The sequence below is a fragment of the Struthio camelus genome, chromosome 3 (genome assembly GCF_040807025.1).
Source record: "Struthio camelus isolate bStrCam1 chromosome 3, bStrCam1.hap1, whole genome shotgun sequence".
NCBI classification, from domain to species: domain Eukaryota; kingdom Metazoa; phylum Chordata; class Aves; order Struthioniformes; family Struthionidae; genus Struthio; species Struthio camelus.
Genome location: NC_090944.1, coordinates 34,272,195 through 34,291,869, shown reverse-complemented (window position 1 = coordinate 34,291,869; position 19,675 = coordinate 34,272,195). Strand labels below are relative to the sequence as shown.

The window sequence follows — 19,675 nt, the reverse complement described above, 5'->3', positions numbered from 1 at the left end:
AGACATTTTTTGTCACTCTTTTTACCAGATCTACCTATACTTCCATATAAGGAGAATTATTTTTTTCTGACTATGAGACCATTTCTTGTCTTATAAAACAGTTCTGTTCTCCCCAGAGTTAGCCTTTCCCTGGAGATCATCAGGATTTTGATAAGACCCAGTTTCCTTAATACAGATTTTTTCCTTCTCTTTATGTTGCAAACACTTAAGGAAACGCTTCATAAGCTAGCGCTGTATACAGGAGCAACAGAAAAGTAGGCACGTGTAAACAAGAATTGCCAGTGATTTGGTTATCAAAATAGTATAAGTTTTTAATTGCAATTAGAGACAAGAAAGCAGCAGCTAAAGGAAAGAAGGGTGGGAGGAATAGTCAGCTGCTCGCTTCCCAAGTCATGGCAGAGGTGGATTTGAAGGAAGATAAGGTAGTACTTGCTCAGATGTGATAAGGGAGATCTTACTCCGTGGGAGTATCAGCTGAGATGACTGGGGAGTGCTAGAGGCCAGGAATTTTTAGCAAGTTTTAGGCAGGGGTTGACACGACAATAAGGTATGAGGCCAGCTAAACAGGATGAGCCTGAGCTATGAAGCTTCTGCCAGAGAAAAAGACAGAGGGAGCCAGCAGAGACCTCTGGAAAGTCTGACAGGGTCAAAGCAGCAAGCCACAAAGGCTTCCTCTCAACCGAGGGAGTGACATACAGCTGCCTAGGAATCTGATGTCAGGGGACGTTAAGTGCAGTTTAAAGACACCAGATATTGCCCTGCATACGATAGCTCAGGTTTTGAAAGCTCAAAGCTGAATTTCCTTCTCAGAGCTAATTAATCCAGACCGAGCGGTGCAATCCCATATACTGTATCCAAACCAGATACGTATCCGTGTCCAGAGAGGAGACTTATACGGTGAGGAAAAGGGTAAGGGGGTTTTATAAAGAAGTTCAAGGGCTCAGTTTTTTTTATACATACCTACAGAGCAAGAAATTAAGAGGCTGGGAACACAAAGAGAAAAGGCAGGTTTTAATCCAGTGGCTTTCCAAAGGAAACCGTGGAACATTGCCAGCTGCGGGGAGCAGGACCGAACATGAATAACCCCATGTTACCTCGCTCTCTATTTTTTTTTTTTTTTAATTTTTTTCTCTTGCCTGTATGGCTGTGTTAAGGGTGGCCTATGTTGAGACACTACTGCATCGTTAGAGTAGTCCCAGGCATGATTTTGGCCCATGCCAACCGACAGTTTTCTAAGCAGTTCCCCAGCGCTGTCCAGGATTAAGCCTGGGCCAGGAGCTGTTCCCAACCAGCAGTTTTCCTATGGCCAGCTGGTCTGGAGGCCAGAAGAGTTTCACAGCATCAGCATGGCCAGACCTGCACCAGGTGGCCTGAGAGCGAACTAGCCGGGCTCAACCTGTGCGTCCACAGGTTGCCCACATGTGACAAGCGGTATGGCTGGTCGCTCTCACCCAGCGTTCGTGCGCTCTGGGTGGAGGCATCTTTTGTGTCACAATGAATGAGATTTTTCTGAACCAAAGACAATGATTTGTAGCATGGAGAAATTAGCAGATTCCGACCTGCTGGTCTGCCTTTGTTGTATGGAGCCTGCCTGGTTACGTGAAGTGACCTCCGTATTCCATACGACATACATACAACAAATTCAACCCTGTAAATTCAGCAAAATGAGTGAGAAAGGCTAACCCAATAAAGAGCAAGCTCCCCAGCCTTTGCTTAGGTTTTAACCACTGCTTCCGAAATGCTGTTAAACAGAAACCGGCCTTTAGTCCTTTTTAAAAATATTAAGCTTTAGTTTATATTTCGGTTTGGCTGTGCGAATTGGTACTATGGTGGTGGTATACAGCTCCTGTAGAGTTGCTCCAGCCAATCTCTGGAAAACAGGTGAAATAAATAACTCACACGTTTGTTCTTCTTGTCTTCTGCCACCAATAGCGTTGACATGCATGTGGAAGGAATAACAGATCTGATGCACACGATTATGATGCTTCCTTTCTCTCCACCTGAGGAAAAGGAGAAAAAGCTCGCCTTGATTATGGAGAGGGCAACACACAGGCATTTTCCAGTCTTTGAAAAGGTAAGTGCCAGTGAGGATGTGCCTAGAACACGTGTTCTTACAATTATCAAAGAGTTTCCCAATAATAAGAACACGTCAGTGGTGCAGGTTAGTTCCCAGTCCTCGGCTTTCTCCGCTCTCTCAAAGAAGGCGAAATGCTGCAGGATGGTGTCTCTGCTTGCTGGCTTGTGTTGTCAGGGCTGTGGCACTTGAACGTCTACAAAGCAAACAAAGCGACATGCTCTCAGCTTATGCTGCAGGTCTTTTCACTGAAGTAAAAGCAGGCATAGCTGGTACTTTCTTTTCCTCAAGAGAAAATTTCCACACTTGTTCAGCTATTCTTAATTTTAGTTTGGACATTTTCCTTAGAAGAATGCGAAAATCTCTTGTGAATAAATCAGAGACAAAATCTCATTTTATAACTGCTTTACTAAAACAGATTTGTGTGTCCTGCTTGCAAAAACAGCAAACCAAACCCATATGACTCAGGCAGTTACAATTCTGAGCTGGCGACATTTCTCACTTTTGTAACGTTCATCTAGTTTTGATGGGGAACAATCATAAAGGCTGAACGTCTTAGAAATTCCTATACATATAATACTATGATTCCCAAGTGCAGGGGCTCTGTTTGGTTAGCTAGCATAATTTTGCATTTCTGAGTTTGCTTTCTGGTTCAGTATTGGACATAACTGTAAACGACATATGTAAACGACAGTTTTATAAATTCCTTGAGTTACTCTGCAATCTCTCCATTGCACCTATTTCTAAATCTACGATTGTTCATATATTGTCTAGTTAAGCCGGCGTTTTTGTCCTGTTCCCAGTGCCTACCATTATTCATCATTACCAAGGGACTGAAGCTTGTAGGCTGCTTACTTCAGGAGTTCAGATTTTTTTCCGACAGATGCCAAGTGATTTAGGCTGACAGCCTTCCAGCTAAAAACTCCGCCCTGAAATCTCAGACATAATTTCTGTTCAGCTCTAAGGCTGCGCTGTGAGGCTTAGTTGCCAGTCATCGAACGTCGTTCTCATCTGTAACCCGCTTTGCCTTATGTTCCACAGGCTTTGGAACAGCACGGCCAAGACTTTCTTGTTGGCAACAGAGCCAGCTGGGCAGATATTCAGCTGATGGAAGCCATTTTAGCAGTGGAGGAGAAAACACCTGCTGTGCTGCCTGAGTTTCCTCAGTTGCAGGTAATTCTGACTTTGAACATCCAGGAACTACGCAGAACAAAGACCTCAAGGATTTCATGAGAGAGAAATCCTGAAGTGATTAGCCTCTCTCCAAGCCACGTAAATCAAGAGTGTGGGCGCTTTTGGGAACGATCATTATCCAGATGTTTGTTCAGCGTCAAACACAACAGGGACTGGATCCAGCTGGTTTCCTGTAAGAGGCTGTGCTCCTAATCCCGCTCAGGCATACCCATCCCGCTTTGAGTGGCATATACCTCCTCTAGCAGGAAGAAACGAATGCCACCCCAAGGGAATCGCTGACCTAAGCTGCCCTGTTCTCATTGTCCTACTTCCTGACAGTGGATGCTGTCTAACAGATAACCAATTAAGTCTGTGATATGAGTTGAAGCGTTAGGATGAGGTACAGTGTGCCATTTTCTCCACTGGCTGGTACTACAATTTGGGGATCGCATTAACCGCACTTCACACTTCTGACTTAAGTAGTGTGACTAGAGAATCGAGTACTAGCAATTACCCACAGTTTGATAATCAATTCTTAATGCAATTGAGGATGAATTCTCTGCCTTTGTGCTATGTTCAAAGTCTGGAACTAAGCAGAGGTTGAGGCATTTCTGCTGTGAGATTTGGCCAGGAATCAGAAGCGCAGCAAGCTGTGGAGCACTGCATGGGTTAGCCTGGGGCATGACCTGCCGGAGTCACAAAGAGTCGCCGGCCAAAGTGGACCCAACTATTCTGTGATGAAAAGAAGCAGACAGTGCCCGTTAATCCTCCCTTGTGCCTGTGGTCATGGAAATAAAGCAGCCCAAGTAATGCAAATTTGGATTGAGGGTGCCAGACTTGAGGTCATGCTTCTTTGTGCTTACAAACTATGAGCTTGAGTGGTGCGCTCAGAGACTTTGGCTTTTAGCCCATTAGCAAAAGAAACAATTCAGCATTAGGTTATAGCAGAGCTGGGTTTTCTGCTTGCAACTGCTGAGGGAACGGTTGGGTTTCTTTTTGTTTGTTTGTTTGTTTTTAATCTCAACACTGACAGTTTAAGCCTGAATGTAGTGTGACAAAATGAGGTACTTGAGCCACAAAGCAGGCAGCGGTTCCTGGCAGACTGTAATCCATTTGCAGATGTGCAGTCTCAGAGAATTCTAGCCTCCAGCTCCCACCTCCTGTGCTAACCACCGGGCATGGGCAGCCTTTTGCTGAAGCCATGTCTTGATTTGGGGAGGTTTCCTTCACTACCAGCAGAGAAACAGCTGCTGAAACTGGTGCTTACCTTTTTTACAGTTTTCACTTTTCTTGCTCCTTCTTCTTGTATTTCCCCCTTATCCTTCCAGTGCCTGTGAGGGAGAGGAAACTCTGGTCATACCTCTGCCAGCAAGAACTGGCTGTCACTTTAGGAAGCTCATCCCCTTAGTCCCTTTGTTAGAGGCGGTCCTGCTGTATAAAAGATGGCTCAGCTAGGCATTCTGGCTCTCTAGCCGCCAGAAATCTGCATCAGTGTGTCCTCTCAGACCGTCCATATAGTGAGAGGTCCCAGAGAGCTTGACGCAGTTGCCTTAATATAAGCATCTCTTGCCACTTGAGATGCCCAAGTCTGGCGGGGCCCTAGTCCTGGCCTCCCGCCGCTGCTCCAGGAAGGAACAGGTCTCCCAGAGGTCCCGTGTTATATCTGCCAACCCCACGTAGATCACTGGCTACCCTAACGTATAACAAATAGCACTAGAAGCCTCTACTGGACAACGAAGGTGAACCTAGGATGCCTCCAGCCATTTCACCCTCACCCATGCAATCCTGGAAGTGCTGGGACAGCGCAACAACAGTGGGCATGCTAAATGTAAACAGAGCTCAGATACTTATATACAGTGGTAAAAATGGAAATGATGTTGTAAACATATCTTGTGGTTTGCCTACAGCGTAGCTGGCACCATTAAAAGCAGCAGTGGGGGTCATGAGCTCGGTTAGTGAACGCGTACCTTTAAAGTATAATCTGTCCTGCTGCCAGATGTTGAGCTCTTGCCTTCAGTTTTTTCAGGTGGCAGAGATTTAGATATTGTTCTCCAGCACTGCTTTCACTGATATGAGCAGACTTTCTGCAGTAGCTGGGTCCTTCTCTGGCCGAACAGAAGGCGACTTGTGCGCACACTGCACAAGTTACCAACGTTGGGATCTCTTCTGTCAGCCAGGGGAAGTCACTGCTCTGTGCAAGCAGCTGTGCTTATTACTGGAGTAGTTGGAACTTATCCTTTCCTCTGTTTCTATTTTTCAGGCTTTTAAAACGAGGATGAGCAACAGGCCTGCAATTAAGAAATTCCTGCAGCCTGGCAGCCCAAGGAAACCCCCACCAGATGACCGCTATGTAGCAACTGTGCTGAAAGTTTTGTCGGAAGAATGAATTCCACATTAACCTCAGTAAGGCCCAAAATACTAAAAAAGCCCTAAAGGGAGTAGGCAGCTCAGTAAATTAGTACTGTTACAGTTGAAACCAATCGTAAAAAAGATTATGAAGTGAAATGAAACAAACTTCATCCCTTTAGAAAGAGGCTGATGCAGTGCTAATATTGTCAGAAACTTGCCGCAGAAAACCTGCTCTGGATGAAAACGGGCTTCAAAATAAGAACTACGGAAGAGAAGAAAGAAGACGACTCACTGAATCACCCAGCCTTTAAAGAAATAGACTTGGTCAGTAGCAACTTCATCAAGTATTTATGTTACGTTACTTCTACAGATTTCATGAGGGAAACTTCTAAATTAATTGTTGTTTCATCTATGTTACGAAAGCCTAATCTCTCTGTGGCAGGCTCCTTGGAGTCTCTAGTTCCCAGCTCTTGTCTAGGGATCAGCTCCTATAATCGTCCATGATTTTCTTCTGCTGTGTTTCTAATGTAATTCTTCCCGCCATCCCTGTTCACTGTTCACTAGAGTCTGTGCACCTCTTCGTATGATGAACCTCTCCAAAGGATGGGGAGGGCAGAGCTCTCAAACAGGCCTCCAACAGGCTCTCACTCCGATTCAGTATTTGCTTGTGCTTCTTTCTGTGCGTTAGCCTGCCATTGCTAGGGACTCTCACCTCCTTCCTAGCTCCAGTTCTGGGCACAAACAGCTAGCTACCTCAATATCTTAATAACACAAAAAGTGCCAGGGTCCGCTCTCTGCCTTTGAGGCCTTCTACATCCTGTTAAAAACTCTTATCACCCAAGGCTGGGCAGTCGCATCCAAACTGCCTGTTGGGATTGGGCCCTGAGCTGTGCTGACCGTGCCTGGGAACAGCCTGGGGGGGTGCAGCAGGCAGGGGCCGGTTGCCCTCCAGCGACCTGCTACCCATTTGGTAGTACGGGCGTCGCGTTGCAGTGCCCATGCTCTGGCGTGGCCTCACTTACTGGTCTAGGCATAACCAAAGGTCTTTCTCCTCTTCCGGAAGCTGTGCTGCCGCTGCCTGTTCTCGTTCTGCTCACATCTGCACTCTCCTTCTGTGGGTCGCCCTGCTTGGCTCTTGCTTTGAAAATCTTTTTCTTTCTCTGTCACCTGAGGCTAGACCCACAAGAACAGGTTAGAGCCATCCGAGCCCCTGACTCTAAAACCCATTCCCCCGTTTAGCTGCCGTCAAATCCCAAAGTGCTTAAAGGATAAGCACAGGTATATATGGGCCAGCACGTTAAGACCAGGCGTACATGCTGCTATGCCCATGTTCGATGTGACCTCTTGGAGAACTCCAGAGCTAAAACCTTGAGCCTGAGCTGCCACTTAGCACCAAGTGCAATGGGGGCAGCCCAGCTGGGCTGCTCCTTTGGCTGGGCTGCGTCTCGCCCCGTGCGCAGTGGGCTCAGAGCTGCTTCAGCCAGGCCTCTCTGCACGGGTGGGTGAGATTCACAGCGGTGCACAGGTAGATGAGATTTGCCCACTCAAGGGCATCTTTCCAGACTGGTTTTCATGACCATTCAGGCTACAAACATACTCCCTTTTTAGTAAGCGAAAGCAGCAGGTGCCAAGCCGTTGCTTATTTCCAGAAGCATGAGTTTCACAGGAGAAGTACCTTGAGTTGCTTGCTTGCTAGCAGCTGGCACTGCCATAGGCGAACTGCCTGCAAGGTGAGCGCGGCCGAGGTGCCGCGGTGCACACTGCCACCCTGTGCCCCTGGGCAAGCCTGGCTCTGAGGGGCCACTCATCTGCCCAAGAAAGCTGCTCTATTCCTGGCTGTGCACACAGACCACCTGCTCCGGCTGCAGCTTACAGCAGTTGGTGTACATCTCTGTGCAACCAGTGCTGCTGCTGCTTCTCCAGACTGAGCCACAAGAGTTTCCCGGTACGGAAAAGAGAGGACTTCTCAGAGGACAACCCTAGGAGGGTTTCTGCATGCCTGGGGGAGGCTGGGTACATCAAGAAAGGCTTTGGGTAGCAGCTTCTGAGCAGCTTCTGAGTTGCGCAGTGCAGTTAGTAGCTACAGCAAGGTGTTTGCAGGACACTGAGCTTGTTTTGTAATTCTAATGGTTTTGTAATTGTAATTTTGTAATCTCTCTAAACCATACGTTAAAAGAGGAGGCCTTCAGGTGCTAAATGCTCTGGAAATCCTAAAGTAGCTGGCATCAAAGGCACGCTCATTTCTATACCTACATATGGACCATTCCCATGGGGAGAGAACCACATCCAGGGAGGAGAAAAGTCCAGAGGAAGTGAAAACAGGGAGTAATCTCAGGTAAGTAGGAGAGTTTGGACTTTGCCGAGAAGATACAAACTAAGGCTACAGACTAAGCGGGAGAGAGAAAGGGAACAAAAGAGAGGGAACTGGAAGGAAAAGTGAGAGCGGAGGATGTGCTTCTTAGGAGTTTAATATGCTGATAGGTGGACAGAGGACTCTAAAAGCAACAGCCATCAGGTAACACCCTATTCACAATCCCTCTGTCTGCCTCCCAAGAAAAAGGCAGGAGTCTGATGTTGTCAGCTAAAGAAAGTTACTAATTGTCACCTGGCACCACAGTGGTGTTTTGGTTTTGCTTAGGCATTTGTTATTTAAACCTCCACATAAGAAACTGTTGGCAAAAATACCTCATGGCCCTAAAATTCAAGCTCTGTAGCACACACAGCACTGGTCTGCTTCTAGGTAACCAACTTTCTCTTCTTGAAAATGTTTTGAAAAGCAGCTAATGCCTCTCAAATACCTGAAGCCAAGTGGTAAGTCAGCAAGAGAATGCTAAGGAAAAGAACTTGCTTTTTGCTCGTTTCTCTCTTCCCTCTGCCAGGCTACCTTTTGTACACATGTTCCTGGGTTTACAAAATCATTGCATAGCATACTTACTAGGAAAAATATCCCGTCCCTGCGTGGCTTGGAGGATGTAACTCAATTTGGAGATATTTTCCATGGCAGATAACTTCTGAGCTGCATTTTTCAAGCATGTGGAACGCAGGCAGCTCCAGTTCGGGGAGGGGGGGGAAAAAAAAAAAAAATCCAAGCCCTTATTTTAAACGATATGAAACGCTGGTGCGAGACTTTACTTCTGCAGCAAGGCAGGCCTGGGCATATCTCAGCAGGTTTAATTAGTACAGTCCCTATTCCCCCTGCTAATATATTAAGACACAACAGTTTGTCTGTGTACCTATTTCCCTTACAAGTATATTTAAAATATTTGCTCATAATTTCCAACACAGTCTCAAACCAACTCTGAGGCGAGTCTGCTGTGCTGTGTGTACAGAGGAAAATCCACTGAAGCCGATGACAAAACATTTTCCCCTGCTGTGACAGGAAATCAGTATCGTAGATGAAAAGCAAAATGTGTGATTTTTAATTTATCTTTTAAGCTAATTACCCCAAACCTTGTTATTTTAAGGGGAAAAAACCTGGAAGCAAGCTGGTGGCCTTCAGCAGCAGCTAGAGAGAATAATCACTCCTAATTTATTAGGGTAGCTTTGAGATTTCCCCTAGTTTTAATTCCTGGATGGTCAGTCTGAACCAAGGAGTACTTCAGAGATCACATGCCTTCAGGCATGCAGATTAGAAATGACACTTCTACAGTATTTTCTAAAATACTTTACAAGCTCGGTGAAGTGAGATTTCTCCTGACTAATGTTCCTAACTGAACCCAGGTTTTCTTACCTTGCAGTCCTGTGATAGAGTAGACATTCAATCCTTGCAGAACTGGTTGCTAGACCAGTTGGGGTATCTACTAGCGTTCTGGGCTTAATCTTGGTCAGACCTACTAATGATTAATCCAGCCAGGCTACCGAAAAGAGTAAGTCTGGACTTGTGCAAAAGTACAGACGCGCATCCGTGCACAGGTCTCTGTAAAGACAACTTGCGTCTCCCGCATCTTATCCTAGATTCTGGGTCCTGTTTGTCTAATGAGATTGAAAACACTGTTTCCAACAGTGTAATTGGATCTTTTACGCTTGAAAACACTGGTGCTATCAGCAAACTTCAGAACTCTCAGAAGTCTTGGGGGGAAAAGAGCCATTTCTCAAGCAAACAGACCATTGTTATGCAGAGCTCTGTTTCATTATAAAACATGAACAAATTAGGTTTAGTCTGGGCAACAGCAGCAAACTAAATGTGGGCGGCTTGTGCTTCACCAGTGATACCATGAAGGGGCTTCCATTGCACTACTGTAGATGCCTGGTGCTGCCCGGGACGCTGTCGGGGCACTGAGGCACCTGAGCGGGACTGGAGGGTGAGATGTGGCACGCAGCGCAGGGCCGTGCTCTTCTGGAGCTGCAGCTGGAAGTCGGTGGGATGCCCGAGGACATACTAGGTGGCATGGACACCTCTGGTTCGGTGACTGAATCCTACTGCAGGCTTTAAGAGCTTGAAGAGAAGAACTTCCCAAAATGTAAGAAGGGGACAGAGGGAAGACCTAAAGGAAATAAATAACCTGAATCAGAAGGCAGAGACTATAGGATATGCTGTCAGTTAAGAGTCCTGTTCTGGGGGCCTTGGCTTTCCTCACGGGCTCTATGGGGTACAGAGGGAGGTGTACACCATTTGGGGACTAGGCACCTCGTAAAAGACAAGACATTGCCTTGGGGACCATTTCAATGCCTTGTCCTTCTGTGGGCCCAGTTATAAATAATTCTGCTTTTTTTTTCCCTGTCAAGCATAGAACGTGTTGGTCTAACAGGCACCATTGGTGGCGACTGATGGGAAGAGGATCGTTTTCAGCTGCATAGCAGCAAAGCACTTACATAGCACTTTCCCTTCTATAGGAAAGACCTTGAGGAGAGAGCCCCGTACTGTAACACCACCATTTTTGTTTGATTGATAGGCTACAATTCATACAACCTCGCTGTGTAATACAAGAGGAATATTCCAGCCCACTATTAGATTCAGTGTGAATCAGCAGATTTTCATGTAGCACATGTTGACCTAACCTGCAGGTGATGTTTACAACATTATTAACCAGCTAGATTAGATAGGCAGGAGGGTGCAAGGGAGTTAATGCCGAATTGGCTCTTTGAAGTCAATATGGTTATAAGAAAGCAGTCAGGAGTGCAGAGGACAGTCTTTCTTTGGATACTGGTCTTCATTCACTGTCCCCTGGAGTTATATCAGCAGCATGCATCTTCACCAGCTCAAACTCAGGGAAATCTCTTTGATGGAAACAGAAAAAACTTCTATGCCCAGGAATGAAATTTGGCACCTGGATCAATGTTAGGCAGGGATAAATGTCCAGAGGGACTATCCCCCACCAGGAAGGAAGGGAAGGACGCTTATGTATGATTCAGGCTGAATTAGTTGATTAGTAAAGAGGCAATTTGTTAAAAGTACAACATCATAAAACACTTAAGTAAAAAATTGGTTACTATCATAGGTAGCTTTTTTAATCTTGGGAATTTTTCAGCTGTTTTGATTATTTTTAACTAGCAGCCAGGCTGCTAAACGGTGAAAATAAAAGGCATAAAGTTTTCTATTTTATGTAGCTCAGATGTTCCAACTGATCATTAACTCAGCTCTGAGGCTCACATTTGTACACAGTAAGCTTAGTGAGGTATTTCTTTTCTGTAGGTGAGCAGTGACTAAGCAAAACTGTTTCAGTTGTTTAAGAAAGAGGAGTTTCCTCTCTGCGCGGAACTGACTCATTCTCTTTGTAGGAGGGGCTACCGAGCTATATAACTTCAGGGCAAAGCTACTGAGAGCTTAGAGCGACTTAGGCTGCGTGCAAGGTAAGCTTTGGGGATCTCAGGTATGCGTAGGGAATTACTGTACCCTGAAAGTAAAGTCAGTGAACTGGGTTTAACGAATTAAGTACTTGCACTTGCTTTCGTTGCTAACATGGTTATGTGCATCAAACGTTCACTTGTTAATTAGCTGCTTGCTAGGGGTACCACTTAAAAAAATATGTATTTTGATCTCAGAATTGTGAAGACTGCTTCCTGTCACCCCCTTCTTCTTCTTTCAGAGAAGATGACAGGTTATTTACAAGGGGAATATATTTTTGTAGGCATTTGTTTTTTGCTGCTGTTAATGCTCCAGGCGTATTGTTGAGATGGTGTTAATAATTGTGACACTAGGATAAACGGGCTGCTGTCTACACATTTGCTGCGAATGAATGCACACGGACCGTTTCCTAACGGGGTGGATGGCAGTGTGCCCACAAACAGCTGTTGCTTCAACAGCTCTGTCTGTGTTTGTTTTTTTAATTGTTGCTTCTGCTGATAAACCTTGGACTGGTGTTGACAACAACTGTCTGATCTCTTAGAAACGTTTGATGTAGCACAAGTCCAAGGAAGAAGCAAAAAAGAACTGGCAGTACACTGAGTAAATGTTTCACTTTGGCTCTGCCTGTAGTAAAAGCTATCAGCCAATCTCATATTGCCAGAGATAATATAGAATTCTAGGTCTTCCGGTGCTTGCCTGAAGAAATGAGAGGAGTGGAGACTGTTGTAAATGAGATTGAATGCTTAAGTGGAAATCCCCATCACCTTATAATGGAACATAACGGCTCCTGGAGAAAACAAAGAATTCCTGAGTTTGTGTTGTGTATCTGCTTAAACAGCAGACTGCGTGTTCTGAGAGAATGTCAACATAAACAGAGCGGTGTATATCGCACACCCTGCTCTTTGGTGAGAGCAAAACACTTTGGCAGAGGAGGGGTGTTCAGCAACAGGATCTGCTTGCTCTCTGGCATGGGCCACCCATTCTCAGTACAGTTCTGCTTAAACAATCCACATGCATAAAAGACACCTTAAGGCAAAATAGTTCAATGCAGCCTGTCAATATAGTCTAACTTTTTATCTCCTGCTAGTTTGATGAAAGTGCTGGACCATGAATCATTGGTTTCAAATGAGACGGCTTTCAATGACGCTTTAGAACCAGTTGAAGACTCAAAAACAGCATTCTGACTCCTTATTCTGCAAAACTTTCTTCTCTGCTCTAGATAGTAGGAAACCAGGCGCTTGGAAACATGTCTGGGAAACCCAAGCTCCACTACTTCAATGGACGAGGCCGAATGGAATCAATTCGGTGGCTACTAGCAGCGGCTGGAGTTGAGGTTTGCCTATGTTTTTTATACTAAGAGCATGCGAGAAATACATATTTTTACTGTCCCTTATCAAAACTGTGACTGGCCAGCAGGTTCAAGTTCTGTGTTTAGTGCACAATGACGACCAAGTCAGCATTGCTAGTTGTGAGTCTTGTGGGACCATGTTACTGCCTATTACTACCCCACTCACCATTAAAAACAGTTAACGTCACCACTAGCTTACCCCAAGTAGCAAGGCAAGTTCCTATCTCACTTCTAACCATCACGTTCCAAGCCTACTATTAGCATAATGAATGCACCTCCCTGTAGCTAGACAAATGCCTTTTTTATAACCACAGTGGTAGACCCTGGCTTTTATCTTCTGATCATAGGGGTTCAGCACTTTCAGCCCCGATGGACATTGGGGTTTAGCTAGAGGCCAGACTAGTGTTTATAGTCTGCCTATTAAAATGTAACTTCCCCTGGAAGGTACTGCCTTATTTAAAACAACCAGTAACTCTTCTCAACTCCAACCATTTCTGATATTAAAGCGGCAGAGGGAGACAGCTTGGGGAACTGTGCGTTTAAGCGCTGTGAGCTGTTGTCATGGTGACAGGCAATGAGCCAGAAAGCTGCGGAGGACACGCGAGCCTTTCTCTTCCTCTCCCCTCTTCCCAGCTCGTGGCAAAGCAGCTCTAGCACAGTCCTGCTGCCGCCGTCTGAATTTACCTGTCCTCCCTTCTCCCTGCACCATCTCTTGCTCCATTCCTCCCCAGCCCTCACAACAGGAGCAGCACGGTCGGTCCTACTTTGCCCGGAAGACAGTGCTCTGTGCCTTCTGGAAACCTCTGCTTTAGCCAAAAGCTTACCCGCGCACAAACATGAATCGCAGGGGAGGGGGAAGAGGAGACGATGTGACAGAGGCAAAATAATCTTTGAAAGATGCCACTTTCAAAGATACCATCTGGTTCATCTTTTCAAGAGAAATTTCCCCAAAGCAGAACCCTCTGGTCCCTGGTTGTCTCATGCAATGCAGAAGCAAGAACAGGCCGTGACGACGTGACTTTTCTTCTCTGTTTCCTGCAGTTTGACGAATGTTTTCTGGAAACAAGGGATGACCTGCTAAAGTTACAGGAGAGTAAGTTTCCTTCACTTTTTACTAATTAGAACTGCTTGTCTTAGAACAGCTAAGAAGTCTTATGTCTCTTAAGAAGAAAATCTAGATTGGCTTGTCCCTGAGCTATCGCAGATGCACACTGCAGCAAGAACACGCTGCGGGAGATGATACCATCCACCCAGTCGCTTCAGTCTTATGACAGCACAGTGTCTTGGGGTCAGCTCCTCTTGAAATTCATTAGCATTTTACGTTGCCTACAAAGCTGTTGTTTTATAGTCCGTATGAAACCAGCTTCAGAGTTTGGAGTTTAACCGGTACCTCTGCTGTGCTCCTGGTTTCCCAAGGCAACAGCTCACTTGGCTGCTCTTTAGCTTCCATCTCCGTGGGCTGGAGATTTCCTTTTCCTCCAAACCAAGTTACATGTCTGCGCTCTTCCAGTTCACCTTGGCTAACCCAGGAAGTCAGAGCTTAGGTTGGCATTTGCTGGTCCTGCTCTCCTTTTAGAAGAATGAGTTGATCCTCCTACCACCTGCAGTATCTCCTGCTTCTCAGGAAGCACAGCAGTATCTGAAGACGGGAGCATACTAATAAAAACATGCCCTGAATAGCAAACAGCTTCTATGCACGCTTGCCTTCCAGTGGATCCAAAGATGGACATAACTGATCAGTTATTTCAGACAATAAATGTGATCCCACAAAGCAATTGCTCTGACTCGCTTCTCCGATCAGTTCTAGTCAGTATAGTAGTCACAAAGATAAGTATAAGCATTTATGCTGGCATGCATGTTGGCAAGCTTTTAAGTAGTCCCTATTGCCATAATATACAGCATGAGAGAAACTGGCTTGTGACGGGTCAGCTGGGCCAGGTCCTTCAGTCCTTCCCATCTGTGTCAACCTCAGTGGACAGTCATCTGAGTTAGGACCAGGCAGTGCAGGGACTTGTCCTGATTCCTAAAAGTTCTGCATCTGGGTGCTTCATCAGCTCGGAAGAAACTTTGAGAAGCTGACTGCTATAGCATTAGATTAACGTCTCACCAAGACACGGTTCTTCATTTTATGGTAAGCTTTTGCCATGCCCTAATATGAGAGTGAGGAAGGCTGTCTCAAACCAACAGGGATCGTTAGACACTCTGCCAAATACCCACTGATGGTACTCATTCAGGGGCTGAATGTCTCTTTATCGTGTCCCTTTTACTCTAGGTGGAGCCCTGCTGTTTCAGCAAGTGCCCATGGTGGAGATTGATGGGATGAAGCTGGTGCAGACTCGAGCTATTGGCAGCTATATAGCAGCAAAGTACAACCTCTATGGGAAGGACCTGAAGGAGAGAGCCCTGTACCGTAACAGTACTACCTTTGTTTGACAGGCTCCAATGCACACAACCTTGCCGTGCAATACAAGAAGAATAGTCCAGCTTACTATTAGAGTCAGGGTGATTCAGCAGATTTTTCAGGTAGCATGTATGGTACCTTGCCAGCAGGTGATGTCTACAACAGGATTAACCAACTAGACTAGACAGGCAGGAGGGTGCAAGGACCTGTGTGAAGATCAAAGCTCTACGTAGCGGTCAGAAGAAAGCAGTCAGGAGTACGGAGGACAGTCTTCCGTTCTGATGTCGCGCTTCATTCACTGTCCCCTGGAGTCAGCAGCAGCACGCGTTTTCCCCAGCTCAAATTCAGAGAACTATCTTTGATGGAAACAGACAACTCCTCTGTTTCCAGGAACTAGGTATTAAAGGATAGGGCTCTCAAGACACATGGCGTTGGCCTGAATACGTAAATATCCTGACATGCTTCAAGCTAATTAGCGCAAGTAAACACATTCCAGGCTGTTCAACAGGAATCGCATAGAGCCACTCTTTGACCTCTGATTTGCTTTGTAACATGGGTTTGGCTGACATACATGCCACTTTGCTGGCACAGCTGCTTGAAAAACTTACTCTGGAGGAGTATCACCACTAGTGGAAAAAAAACGGGAGGGGTGTAGCACTTTAGTTTTGGTTAGGCATATTGCACTTGTCTTTTGTCTCCTCCCAACACAGATGCTACTGCACTTGGCGGGGGAAGCTGCTCCACGCTACGCACACTGGAGAGAAGAGATGTTCCGAACATTTCAGTCGGGGCTATGTCAGTGCCTCTTGTGCTGTTTGGACCTTCTGTGAATTGACCAAATCAAACTTTTTCTTCCAGAATCGATATGTATGTGGAAGCATTAACAGATCTGGATGAGTTACTCATGCACTATGCTTTCCAACCAGCTGATAAAAAGGAGCAATATCTCGCTAATACTGTGGACAAGGCCACAAACAGATACTTCCCAGTCTTTGAGAAGGTAGGTGGCAAAGATGTGGCACCTTAGTTAATGTTGGTTTCCTGGAACTCCGTCCTGGAGCTATGCATGCAAATCGCATTCAGGAGAATGGAGAGGAAAAACTACCCCTTCAGCGTACATGCAATGTCTTGGGCAAGGCAGGCTGGGGAGGAATACAAAACGGACAGAAGATGCGACAAATCCGGGAGAAAGGCAGAGCTGCAAGGACACAGGCTAGGTTGAGCTCCCCAAATAGCCATGTGTCAGGCTGTCTGTTGTTTCAGACAAAAGCCACCTTAGCATCGTTTTCGACGTTAAGTTTCCTCCTGCAGGGTTTTCAGTTCTGCACCCTCTGTAAAAGCATCTGTTTGCTATGTGAAAGCATTATAGTTCCTTCTGTAACAAGAGGGAGGGCGGCTGAACCCGAGGCAAGAACCCGAGGCATGGGCTACCCAGGGAGAGTTCGCCACACAGTATCGCCCACATTGAAGAGGAAGCTCATGAGCAGTAAGGGAGGTGCCCATATTTTGGAAGAGTCCAAGATATTCTGTTGTGCCTCGAGCTGAATTTAAGCCGCTCCTGAATTTTGTGCGGGCATTTGCAGTGATGATTGTCTTCCCGCAGCCCTGAGCCTTCAGCACAGAAGTTCTGCTTAATGAGGGTTACAGTAGTGAAAGGAGGAGGGCTAGAACTGAGCCATCAGAAAAATCGGCCTAATACAAAGGACTGATACATAATGCCTAGGGCCCCCCCCCCCCCCCGGGGGGTCAGATTGTCCGTTCGTACTACAGCTGTGCTTATTGCATTGCCTTGTTTCAAAGGTAACTCCTATGCCGTGTACGACCTTGCTTTGAAAATACGGTGTTGGTTTAGTCTGCTCTGGCTGCACACACACACACACACGCGCGCGCGCACACACACACAAACGCCCAGAGAAAAAGTTGCATTTACACCTGGTCATTGCTCTCTGTTTCCAGGTTTTGAAGGACCATGGACAAGACTTTCTGGTGGGCAACCAGTTTAGCAGGGCAGACGTGCGATTACTTGAAACCCTTTTAATGGCGGAAGAGTGCAAGCCTGATATACTTGCCAAATTTCCTCTCTTGCAGGTAATTGAGTAGACAGTTTTAATGGGAAGCAAATCAAAGCAGAACCATTGGTTTACATCGGGTGAGAGACAGCGGGGAGTGGGAGGGTAAGGAAAGACAAAGCCAAAATGAAGCATCCTAAGTGATGTTAGCCTGCCTCCTGTAGTGGTGGTCATTGCCTTCTTACACCACTATAGCCACCAGGGCTCTGAAAAGCATAACAGGACAAAGCATAGAGAGTCTGCTGATCAACCCACAAGGTTACTCTTATGGCACGGGTAACATTCAAATGTCTGATAGTAACCATGGTTCTTCAAAAAAAGTGCTGTTTTGTTTTTCTAGAGTTTTAAAGCAAGAATAAGCAATGTCCCCACCATCAAGAAATTTCTGCAGCCGGGCAGCCAGAGAAAACCACCACTACAGGAAAAAGATCTCCCAAAAGTGATGAAAATTTTCAATATTGGCCAGTGAGCAGCAATCTAAAATCACAACCACCCTATTGCATTTTCTCTGTGTTTCCTGAGAGTGGCAAAGTGAAATTAATGAAAATAGTTAGGAGGTTTTTTTGATCTCTCCTTCTCTAGCTAAGGATTGGGTTTGGCCTACTGTAAACACTTCCGAAGTAAATCTGCTGGAGCACACCAGCACATGAAATGGTTAAATGAATTATGGGCCGCACTGGACAAAGCAGGGATGTCTTAAATTATTGATTTTAAGAGATTACCTGAAATAAAGTCTCACTATTGACATTTGAAAACATCTGAGTAATGAGCGTTTGCGGCCCGTTATATAGATAAGGGGTCTCTCATTCTGTCTTTCTGTTATTCCCAAGAGTTGCTTGAGTATGAAGAGAGCTTAGCCCAAAAGGTGGCCAGCATGACCGTTCTGGAAAAAGCCAGGCACAGCCTGCAGGTTCTGGTTTGATGGGGATGACATTTCAGCTTTCCTCAGAACCTGCCTTGCCTTGCCTTGCCTTGCCTTGGCGTATACTGGGATCAGCAGTCCTACCACACCTCTGTTTTGCCGCTAATCATTTGAACTCTCTGCAGTGATTCTTCTGGTGTATCTTCACAAATGCTTCCTTTAACAAAAAGTCGACCGTAGCAGGAGGAGGAAAAAAAAGCACTTTCTGCACGTTTGCCTGAAAGATGAATGCTTGTAGCCAACTGTAAAGAGGGGAAAAACTACAATTGCTTGAGGAAGAAGGCGCCTGATTGGTGTCTGGTGCTAGCACTTTGCCTGGAAGCGTAGGGCTTGCGTTATGTTGACTTTCATTTATGTGTACTAAGCCCAGTTAAATATTATCCATAAGCTGCACGTTATAACCCCAATCCACCTGAATCAAGTTCTGCTACTGAGGGTCTAGCAAGAACATTGAACACATAAATGTGTATATTATTGAAACACCACACAAAAGAAATACATAGCTGCAGCTGCCAGTGCCCTAAAACAATTGCCGACCTAGTACCATCAGCTCTAAACTGAGCGTAAAGACCCTTCCTAACACGCATGCAGATGTGCTTCTCCCCATCCTCGTGCGGGAAACGCCCCGCAATGGGAACCAAAGCGTTTTCAGCAGCGAGAAAGGCAGAAAATGGTTCCACAGTGGAGCACGTATTAACCAGAACCGTTGTTCGTAGACACGAGTTGTTTCCCTTCTGCCTCACAGAAGCATTTATACCGCACGGAAAGCCGCAGCGCGCTGTCAGAAACTGGAGCTGGAGCCCTGGGCCTTGGCTGAGGACCCTCCTCGTTGTTAGGTTCCCCTTTGTCCCGCCTCGCAGAGCAGTTTCATCAGTGGGCACGCCGTCCCCAGCCTTCAGCCAAGCCGTGCAAGAGCTCCTGGCACGCTGGCAACCAGCCGGCGGCTTGGCACCGTCGCCCTCAGGCCAGCACGCGCTGGCGCCGGGACGGCTCCCTCTCCTCTCCCCAGGTCACGTAATGCCCCCGAGCGCTAGAGGCCTCCAGGCGCTTGGGGAGCCCCGCGGCAGCGCCAACCGCAAGCGCGCCGCTGAGCGTGGCCGCGCGCAGGCCCCCGCCGCCTGGGGCGGCACCGCGGGCTGGTGGCCCGGCCTGCGGCGCCCGGCGGGGCGAGGGCGGCCGGGGCCCTCTCCGGGCGCAGCAGCGGGGAAAGGCGTGCGTGCAGCCACGGCGGTGCTCGGTCACAAACACGTTCACAAGCGGTTGTGGATAAGCCTGAGGCGGGGTTCTTCCTCACCTCCGTTCATTTTGTGTACCGCCTGCATGCTTTAAGGATGCCCTTTAGCCGTGGGAAGTGGGGCCCCAGGCCCTCGCTGCTGAGGAGCCTCTTCACAGCAGGTCTGATGCAGCACAGGGAAGCTGTGGCGAAACACTGGCTCCTCTTAGCCTCGCGCGGCTCCCCCGTGTGCAGGCAGGCCCGCGTGATGCTCGGCGCTGCACACCGCTGCGTCACGCATGCCTTTTTTACACACATCAGCTGGCAGCGGAGCCTGGCCA

The 19,675-nt window shown here is 46.8% G+C and overlaps 2 protein-coding genes across 3 annotated transcripts; both read left to right on the top strand.

The window, feature by feature from the left end:
- The first annotated feature begins 1,939 nt into the window (after window positions 1-1,939).
- On the top strand, window positions 1,940-6,605 carry LOC138066699 (glutathione S-transferase-like). The gene is made up of 3 exons (XM_068937374.1): window positions 1,940-2,074; window positions 3,116-3,247; window positions 5,508-6,605. The coding sequence occupies exons 1-3, from the start codon at window positions 1,940-1,942 to the stop codon at window positions 5,631-5,633; spliced, it is 393 nt and encodes a 130-aa protein (XP_068793475.1). The 3' UTR covers window positions 5,634-6,605.
- Window positions 6,606-7,883: 1,278 nt separating this feature from the next.
- On the top strand, window positions 7,884-17,954 carry LOC138066698 (glutathione S-transferase-like). 2 transcript variants are annotated; one of them, XM_068937359.1, is made up of 8 exons: window positions 7,884-7,931; window positions 11,315-11,386; window positions 12,601-12,714; window positions 13,771-13,822; window positions 15,002-15,134; window positions 15,989-16,130; window positions 17,087-17,218; window positions 17,540-17,954. In XM_068937359.1, exons 3-8 carry the CDS (start codon window positions 12,628-12,630, stop codon window positions 17,666-17,668), a joined length of 675 nt encoding a protein of 224 aa, XP_068793460.1. In that variant the 5' UTR covers window positions 7,884-7,931; window positions 11,315-11,386; window positions 12,601-12,627; the 3' UTR covers window positions 17,669-17,954. The 2 variants fall into 2 exon arrangements, with proteins under 2 accessions (XP_068793460.1, XP_068793461.1); XM_068937360.1 differs by lacking the exon at window positions 7,884-7,931 and adding an exon at window positions 10,729-11,228.
- Window positions 17,955-19,675: the final 1,721 nt, after the last annotated feature.